Source organism: Nuphar pumila, chromosome 14, assembly GCF_984573655.1.
Source record: "Nuphar pumila chromosome 14, dmNupPumi1.hap1.1, whole genome shotgun sequence".
In the NCBI taxonomy this organism is placed as follows: Eukaryota; Viridiplantae; Streptophyta; class Magnoliopsida; order Nymphaeales; family Nymphaeaceae; genus Nuphar; species Nuphar pumila.
The window spans coordinates 13,720,180-13,730,214 of NC_143262.1; the positions used below are offsets into that span (position 1 = coordinate 13,720,180).

The 10,035-nt window shown below is 38.5% G+C and overlaps 1 protein-coding gene across 2 annotated transcripts; it reads right to left on the reverse strand.

Moving 5' to 3' along the window:
• Positions 1-807: 807 nt before the first annotated feature.
• Positions 808-10,035, reverse strand: LOC149816439 (putative protein phosphatase 2C 12). Of its 2 annotated transcripts, XM_089986706.1 has the most exons (10): positions 9,916-10,035; positions 9,175-9,542; positions 7,538-7,709; positions 4,781-4,934; positions 4,603-4,666; positions 2,829-2,936; positions 2,526-2,651; positions 2,203-2,435; positions 1,543-1,745; positions 808-1,376 (listed from the first exon to the last, which is right to left on the reverse strand). In XM_089986706.1, the coding sequence occupies exons 2-10, from the start codon at positions 9,367-9,369 to the stop codon at positions 1,360-1,362; spliced, it is 1,272 nt and encodes a 423-aa protein (XP_089842832.1). In that variant the 5' UTR covers positions 9,370-9,542; positions 9,916-10,035; the 3' UTR covers positions 808-1,359. The 2 variants fall into 2 exon arrangements, with proteins under 2 accessions (XP_089842832.1, XP_089842833.1); XM_089986707.1 differs by having other exon boundaries at positions 9,175-9,951.

Sequence of the window (10,035 nt, forward strand, 5' to 3'; positions counted from 1 at the left end):
TTTTTCAATACAACATTTTTCATTGAAAAACTACTACTATAAGATGCAACAATCCACAGGCCGGCTCTGTGGAACTAGGGCCAGCCGGAAGCAGATCAGGCCCGGCCTGGTTAATTTGCCAAATTAAAAAAGGATCGAATGAAATAGCTAGAGGGTAAGGTAACACTTATCACCAAAGGGCCTCAACAAATCCCCGGGCTCATTCCCAACTTTTTTCTATGGGAGATGGAAAAAATGCCACTAGAATCGGAAACCTGTTTGCACTGGTCCTAGCCTGCTGTACCTGCGGTGACCATCATGGCGGCCCATACCTAACTTTTTTTTTTTTTGAATTTATAACCTGAAGAACCACACCTGACACGAAGACTTTGTCATCATCCTGCAATACCTACAGTTGTCATGCCGACAGCATAAAACTCCGAGGCTAAGACCCCTGCCCCCAGGGTCTATGCTATGCTTTGGCTTGCGCAGAGGGGTGACACCCATGAGAATGGAACCTTGACTGGCCGTCTAGCACCCAAGGCCCCACCCCACTATGCCAACCCCCCTTGGGGCAGCCCATACCTAACTTGCCTATCAAAATTGAGAGAGAGAGAGAGAGCAACACAAAAACACTTAAGAGTTTCATTGCAACAGTGGTGGGGTTGAGGTTACAATTCAAGAACTATAGAGTGAAGCTAAAACAACAATCGTGTTGCCTTGCCAGCCCAATAGAGGAAAATAAATGGTTGGATAAGGTTGTCTAAAACAAAGAACAAGAATAGAAACAAAGAACATGATTAATGCTGCTACTCTTGGACCTTAATGGCGGTACATCTTGCTTCAATAATCTTTGATCATTTGCATTAATGAGATACTAATTCACACTCAACCAATGTTTATAAATAATGTAACAAATTTTGACCTGGAAAATCTAAAAAAACAGTAAATATGTTAGAACAGATCCTTCCCTCGATGGAGGCAACCCTCAAAGAGTGTCAGGAGGGCGAATGAAGAAACGAGCACGCCTTGTGATTTTCACAGAAAGAATGTAAGAGAAAAAATCAGCTACATAGTTCCAAAAATAATACAACATAGCCGCTTTCACCATTCTAGAGAAATGATTTTCCGTGGTTGCAACTCCACGAAAAAGATTAGTGGTAGCTTTCCAAGCAGCTTTTCCAGTAATATTTGCCAGGCTCAATAACCTCGTTTCTCAACTCGATGCAGCTTTAAGCTAAACCTTTGATTAGTGAACCAAAGCAGTGTTCTCATCATTGTAAGCAAGTAGGTGCCTACAGTACACTCATGCTGAAACTGGATATATATGTCACCTTCAGTGTATCCTGAATCAAACGCCCAAATCCTCACGACAAAGCTTTAAGCTCTGGAAGGCACTGAAGGCATAAATTTCCAAATAAGCGGCTATATAACAATCTTTTGTGGGAATGTGCATGATGGTCAAGATGAGACATTTATAGATGCTGCACCAAGTACTATGTTTTAACCTAAAAGAATCCAAGCAGTTAAACATTAACACCAATTAAATGTCAAGTAGAATACCTCCCGAAGGCCTTTTGCCTTCCATGGCATCTTTCTTCACGAGGCAACTTGGACAAAGGAAAGGACCATCCCAGGGCCGCACTCTTCCACCATGTAAGGAACCGGAATGTACAGAAATGCCTTCTCCAGGCTTCATATCTACCTGACAAACTGCACATACGAACAACTTGAACATGCTACGCAGGGGATACTGTGTATCTAACCTGAAAAGTTCATCATCAATCACGTCTTAGATATAGCATTTAAACCTGTTGCTAAAAGAAGATTTTGAGAAGATACAGTCAGTTGTTTACGAACAAAGCATGAATTTGTAAAACAAAAATATTGTAGCAGTGAAGCCATGTCATGAACTAGTAGTGCAAACAACTGTCATTAACACACTGATCTTTACATAGATAAGTGGCATCTACCAACCACTGATCTTCAAAAATGTTATTATGATATTTAACAAAAAAATTGCTTCTACAAAATATGAAGGCATACAAAAGGGCTAATTTGAAGGAGCCTAAATGGCATAAAGCTTATGTTTTAACGCATGGTCAGAAGGCTCCATTAAAAGAAACAGACAGACAACTTGAGATGCAAAGCCCAATTAAGAATACAGAAACAGTGACACTACAACATACTGAAACGTAAGATAGTACCAGGTGAAGTCCAAACCTTTCAGCAAGCTTTGCAGATCCTTCTTCATATATTTCCTCCACAACATCTGGCACAGAGCATTTTTTATCTGAATGAGATGATGATTCAGTGGACTTTTTCCGAAACATAGACTTGAATACTCCTTTTCCTTGCTTCTTAGGTGGCGGCAAAGTAGGTGGATTTTCTTGTGGCAATATATCTATTACTATACATGTAGTATCATCTCGAAGTCCTTTTATTTTTACAGCTTCCTGCAAAGATTACAGTCAATGGTTCAAAGGGAGACGTCATTAGTAAAAAGCTAAACAACAGAATGCGAGAGGACCACCAAAAGTTCATACTTCCACAATTTGTTTGGCTGCAACTTCTGCTGGTAATCCACGACAACAACTCAGAGCCTTTTCAGAAGTCAAGGCATCCCAAACTCCATCACTTGAGATAACAAGACGACCACCAGCAATAGACAACTGCAGTAGTACATAACGATGTCAACAATGATATAGCTTTAAATACAATAAACATAACCCATTAAGCAACTCCGTGGTTCACTAGCATAATTTAATGATATTGCAATCTATCGAAAGGCATGCATAAAAAGCCAGCCAGTACTTCGTAATAAAAATTAAATACAAAATCTGACCAACCTTCACTTGCTTGACAAATGGGACAGGAACAATAAACTCGCCGACATCCATATCCCCAATAGATCTTGAAAGACACAAACCACCTGGCCAGCATCTTAGAGGCCCTATCTGAAAAAGAAAGAAAAGGATAAAAAAAGAAAAGATAAATATTCAGCAGTTAAATTCAGAAAAAAAAAGTTAGTGTGGCACATTCATTGTCAAGTGAATGATTATGCAATTATTATGAGTTCCCAAATAGCTTGTTGGCAGCTTGATCATTTTCACACTGCATCAACCAAAGACATTATTTATGCAGTCCATATCACTAGTCAACTAAGGAATGCTCTCATGCATTCCACTTGAATATGAGCTTCAATATCCAAGCTTTTTTTTTCTGTGCATAACATTTTGAGCTTTAACTATCTTGGGCAAGTGCATGGTGGCTTAGGAGCTGGACGAAGCGGGCTATACAGCCTATACTGGTGTACTACAGCTGATGAAAGGTTGACTAGCGATTTATTGTGTTTTCCTTAGTAACATGTTAATGTCTTCCAAAGCAAGAAGTAACATCTTGGTCAACAGCCTACTCAAGTCTAATAACTGCACAAGAAATAGCAAAGTGGTATGGATTAGCTTCATATTGATCCTTCACATTCCCATACACATTATTAGCTTCACATTGATCCTTCACATTTCCGTACACATTATTATCCTTCACATTCCCATACACATTATTATCCTTCACATTGATCCTTCACATTCCCATACACATTATTAGCTTCATATTGATCCTTCACATTCCCATACACATTACTCCATTATAATAGGAGCATGCTATATACGATGGTTGGTCAAATTGTGAAAAAGCTGAGTCACATGCCAAATGAGCTACCAATAGATGAAACCCCATGCAGACCTAAACTGAGCTAGAAATCATTCGAACTCAGAATTCCAGCCAGAGATTGACTTGACTGAGAATTGTCTGATTCATGTTTTTGTACGCACAAACTTTCTCCTTTTTCTTAAAGTGGGAAGATAGGAGGACGGGGTGGATTATTCTTGGGATTTCTAATTTCCCATGTGGTTATTCAGAAAAGCCTCAAAAAGTTCGTTGCTGAGAGTTAAGTTCCTCTCTTTTTCTTCTTTAATTAGTCTCTTTTTGCCTTTAAACTTTTTATGTGCTGGAAAAAATTGGAGAAGTCATGCTCTATGCTTTTAGATATTCCATTTTACCTTTCTTATAATCTTCCTATTTTTCAAATACACGTGTATATGTTATATATGTACATATCTATTATTGCATCCTTGTGGTATCATCAAAACTTTCTATTTTATTAGCTGTACCCACGTTGCGTCTTGTATGTCCCCAGGTCCATGTCAAATGGACAACAGTCCACCATTGTTTACTTATCAATGTCATCATTTTTTCAATGCATACAGTAAAGTTTGCAAACCTCGTCACTAGGACCTTACATGATGACTCAAAGGGAGTTCAGGTTTTTCTTATTGTCTTCATATGTGGTATGCATGTGTGTGTATAGTTGAGATAAGGCTTGATGATGATGATATGCGATGTGTGTGTATACCTACGCCACATGGACTTAAAAATCGTGTTGTATTCTCTTGTATATTATTCTTAATGGAGAATTCCAGAAAACTGGACTGTCCTGTATCCTTTTTCTTGTGATATAGTACCTAAAAAAAAAAACTTGATATATACTTGCAAAAAGGCAATCAAAATGCTCAAAATGAACCAAAACTAGGTCAAGCATGAGAAATAGAATGGGAAGCATACCTCTGCTCCACCAACAACGTTTAGCCTGCCAACCTCACCTCCACTAGCTGTTATTCGTTCCCTCCTACATGATTGCCATGCATAAATTACTCAAAGACCCAAAAAAGTAAGTATTCTTTAGAATAACATTTGTAACCCAAATCCAATGATAAACAACAAAGACAAAACCATGACTTACTCTTCCTCATTGACTTCAAGCCTATGATCAGCTGACAAGGAATAAATTGAACCTTCAGCTGATTCAAGAAAACATTGAGAATCACCTACAGACGCCACAGTCACCACCCACCCGTCCACTATTACAAAGGTAACCGTCGTACCTGAAGATTGTGCTGAAATTGGACCAAAAGTCAGATAAAAAATTCAAAACTCTAGTAGTTAAATTAATAGAATTCTAGGCTCTGCAGAAGGAAAACTACTTGAACCATACATTGCACTAATCAGGTCAACTGGAGCTAATGAGAACTGCATTTTAATTTACTTTTGGAGATAAATAAAAAGGATCAGACCTCAATGATGAGGAGGAGGCATGCATTTGAGAGACATTAAACCAGAGTTACCAGAAGCTTCTTAGATAGGTGGGAAGCTCACTTCCTAGAAACTCGCTTCGGAAGTGTGATACTCCTCACTTTCAAAACTTGATGAGAACCTTGATTCCCCCACGCTTCTATGTTTTCCACACGCTTCATCTATTCTTCTTATATGTTCTCTTAACTTTTCTAGTTTTTTGTGTTTTCTCTCACTTTTCTCACTCAATTCCATGTGCTTTCTCTATATTGGTAGTCATCATTTTTAGATGTTAAAAATTTAATTCTTGCACTAAAAAAACATGAAATTTAATATTTGTCACTTTTATTTTAGTTTTCATTTGTGTTTCATTTTGATTCTCATTCAATTCTTATATTTCTTTTTTTATTCCTCGCTTCCCACTTCCTATACATTTTAAAATGCATCGCTTCTTGCATCCATTGAAAATAAGATTCGAAACGAGGAGATACGTAAGAAGGTCAGCATTGCATCCATTGAAAATAAGATGAGAGAGAATCGTTTACGGTGGTTTGGACATATTCGGCGAATGCCTAATGATGCTCCAGATAGAAGGATGGAGAAATGGGAAAATATATTAGTTAAAAGAGGTCGGGGTAGGCCTAAGAAGACTTGGATGGAGATGATAGGAAAGGATATGAATGCTTTGAACCTCACCGAGGACATGGCATTGGATAGAAATGATTGGAGGAGAAGGATTCATGTGGAAGACCCAAAATGATTTTCTTTTTTGGTTCATATCGCCGACCCCAATTGTTTTGGGATGAAGGCGTAGTTGTTGTTGTTGTTGTTGCTGCTTCTTGCTTTTGTTTCCCGTATCATTTTTCGCTTCTGCCTCCTAGTCTGGCAACCTTGCATAAAACCAGACTCATCCTACACCATAACTAGGTTTCCCCGCCGAAAGGAATCATGCTGGCATTGAATAGGAAGCAAACTTCCCAAAAGCTTCACAACTTTATGTCAGGATTTTTCTCCTACTTCATGGACTTTGATCTAGATATTTTTGGCAACCATGATCTACACAGTGTTCTATGAGAATCGGTTTAGACCATAGTCACAGATATCGGTGATATTTTCAAAACATCGTGATGTTATCGCTGTAAATTCAACAAACGATAATATAGGTAAAATATCGCCAATTTGATAATATTGCGATATTATCACGAGAATATTGTGATATTATCAATTAGTTTTACTGGTTTTATTTATTTTTTACATTTTAAATATGTTTTTCTTCTTTCTTTTACATTTTTTACTTATTTCTTTTAATTTTTTGTCTAAACATAATATTCTCTTACTTTTTTTTTAAGCCCCGAGATTTATCACCAAACCTATAATATCACGAGAAATAGCCTCACCGAGATATAGCCGATACAAATATTTGTGACTATGGTTTAGACATCAAAAAAAGGACTGAGAGCAAGAGGTAGAAAGGAAAAGAGTGTAATCAGAGTATTGGGGATGTCCTGCTTTGAGTTAAGAGAACAAGAGACTCAGTAAACCTTACCAACTTATGTCCAAGACTACAAAGATCAACCCAGTAACAACAAAACTCATTCCACTCAATACTGGTCAATCCTTTGTTAAAGAGATTATGCTAACCAAAATTGAAGAACACATCCCAAGTCAATGACTAGAAGCTGACATTGCCAGGACTCAATTTACTTAATGCGAGCAAGGTCGCATGCAAAGTTTTCAGAGACAACTAAGCCAACCAAAGGCCCAATAACTAAGGAAAAGATAATGAAGGAATGAAGAATTGCAAGCCGCCATTGAAAATTAGCAGGATATAACTTAGAATGCAAACATCAATGAAATTTGATCTCTACACTTCAATGGCAGGAGGTCAATACAAGGAGGAAAAGTTCTTAGTTCATCAGAGACCAGCTAATCACCATGTCCGTCTTATAAACACATAAGTTGAAGATAATCTGGTTAAATAGGAATAGGTTTAACATGGTTCCATACAAAAAGAAAACATCAATAATTTGTTCTTTGGTCAGCCCAGATCAAAAAGCTCTAGGGGGTACCTGAAGCCAATGCATGAACATCAAGAAGCAGACCTCAGTGGCACTTCAAGAGTAATCCCCCGACAGGAGGAGGAAATGTGGTTTTGTGGAAAAATAAGGTGTCAAAAGAAGCATTAATGCAACACGTAAACTAAAATATTCAATATAAAGTAGCAAGTGCACAAACAGAAAAATGCATTCAAACCGTATGAATCATGAATAAGCTCCCAGTGGACCATGATTACAGAAAACAAAGACTGCCATACAAGGAAAATTAAAATGATGCTTATGTTCTTCCATTTTTGGCTGATTACTCAAAGCCTGACAAATTTGACAAAATGTTAAAAAATGTGTAAACAAAAATGGCACATTGATCATACCCTTTTCTTGAAAATCTTTATCAGTTTTAACGAACCCTGCAACCAAAGCCCTTGGCAGTGCGGCTAACCACTCATCTCTACTAAGGTCTGAAGGAATTGCACTCAAAACATTGTTTAAGAGGTTCTCCTTTGAGTATATAGCAGCTGCTGACCCATTATGCCCATCAAAAAGCTGCCAAAGAAAGAAGTCATCTAAGCAATCTAACAATGGCTTGTTTCATGGTTAAATTGGTAATTAAATAAAATTTTGCGCAGATCTGGAACACAATTACACATAAATATCAACTAAATTCCCTAGATAGAAAGTTTCTACAACAACAAGATTTTGGCAGACACAACACTTGCAACAAAAACACCACGAACATCCCTTAAATTCAAACAACAAAAAGCCTGTTTTAAGCCCAAGATTTGACACTTATAAGTACCAAAATATCTGTGTAAGGTAAAAATAGAAGCCATCTCCCTTACAGAAGGCTGGGATTGTATATAAATGCACCTACTATTAAATAGATTAAACAGTTAATGAAGTAAGGTTTCCAATCCTTTTCTTTCTTTTATTGCTCAAATATAAATAGGGTGCTCTTCCATAACTCAATCTAGAAAGCTATCACTTTTCTCTTCCAAGTTCCTTTCTCTTACATGGTATCTGAGAGAAAATTCAGAAGAAGTGACTGTTTCCAGCAAATGGAAACTGTTGATTAGACTACTAGCAAGCAGCATAATGCTGATACTCTTGACCCTCTTCAGCGATTCCAGATGTCAGCATGTGATGCCACACACACATACATGGATTAGGGCTCCAAATGTGCACATACATGGGATCAACAAGAGATTAGTTCACATTGAGATCAATCTAATATGACGTGAATATGAATAACATTTGGTTGTCAGATAAGTCTAAGTTAATCCATACCCAGTCCCATATATTACCCACCATGCATTTTTAACCAATACACGTGCATGATAGACAGAAAATGCGAATGCTATATGATCCGAGATAGTCACAAATCAAGGTCAGTTTTCATAGTATCTTACAAGAGAGTAGCAGGTTCTGTAGCAAAACTGATTGCAAAAGAGTGTAACCGGTCACATTAAGAATACCATCTGGAGAGGTTCGTTGAAAAATGGTTATACTCTCGAAAATGGAGATGGTTCAGATAGGTGACCAATCTACCAATTTTCAAACCTAGGTGTACAAGTAGATGATTGTGGTGGAGGGAAGCCTCAAAACCTTTTTTTTTCACATTTCACCAGTTTTCAGGCCTACTATTCCGTATCTGCGGCCAGACCACCTAAACAACATTTTGACATTGCATCGATGGACATTGGACAATGAAGCTGTATTAGTGGAAGACGATGCATGGCTTTTCTAAGTGACGGGCATAATCTGTGAAAACCATTCTGAATGCAATAAAGCATATGCCATAAGAATCTCAAAACCCAGAAGCAAATAAGGATCAGATATTGTGATTAACAGAACCAGCATAAAAAAGCAATGAAATAGCATCATATATGAATGTAAAACAAAACCATCGCTCTCCTTCATCTACCCAGACGACATAAAATCAACAGGTTACAGAAATTCAATACCTGAGAATTGTATCCGAAAAATTCAAGCAACCATGCACACCACTCACCGCGAAAACCGCAAACGTAGACACACCATCTCCAGGATTCCTCTGGCACTCCGTCTTCAACAGAGTGAAATCCTCCCCCTTCTTGCTCTGGCTCGCCTGACCGTGCAAAATATCCGGCTTTTCGACCTTGTCGCTCGCAACCTCACGCTTGAGCAGCACCGCCAACGGGACCATGTGATCATTCTTAACATTCATCGCCTTGCAAGCAAAGAAACCCAGAAACGCACAACGATTCGCGATCGCTGCGAAATCCCTTGGACGAAAACCTTAGAAAATCCTCGCCCGCCGCATAATTACGTCCGATTCCCTGCCCGTCCCGCCATTCTGATCATAAACAATCTGCTCCAACAACGAAATTCAGAAAATTCCTGCACGATCACGAGCAAAATCCATGTAAAACTCTGACTGAAACCTCGAAAATCACACGAAAGCCGAAAACGGAAACCCGCCGCAATTCCGCTCCAAGCAAATCCTAAATTCTCCAGAAGAGGATGTGGTGATGGGAGAAAAAAGAGTAAACGGAACAATTTTTTCTTTTTTCTTTTTTCTTTTTTCTTTTTTCTTTTTTCTTTTTTCTTTTTTCTTTTGTTCTTCCTTTCGTCACAGCGATCGATCGACTGAGACCGATCGCGGAATCAGATTCCGAGGAAAACAAAAGAACGCGTGGGAATTTTTGGCAAACATGAGAGGATCGCAACAAAGGCGAGCTGCAGAAGATGAATTCCGGAAAGAAAGACTCACGAGAGAAAGCGGAAATTCCGCAGAAAAGATCTTCATGGGAAAGCCAGGCGAGGTGTCCGGGATTTGTAGGGAACGAGAAGACCCTGGAAACCTGGTTCAGTGTTTGGCGGAAAAAACTGA

Bases quoted from the DNA above. Each gene is read 5' to 3' on its own strand.
- LOC149816439 (XM_089986706.1), bottom strand. From the start codon at position 9,369: ATGAATGTTAAGAATGATCACATGGTCCCGTTGGCGGTGCTGCTCAAG. The intron at 2,652-2,828 runs GTTGGTCAGATT...GTACTACTGCAG, and splicing joins CATTTGTCAAGCAAGTGAAG to TTGTCTATTGCTGGTGGTCG. The intron at 1,746-2,202 runs GTTTGGACTTCA...TGAACTTTTCAG, and splicing joins TCTGCAAAGCTTGCTGAAAG to GTTAGATACACAGTATCCCC.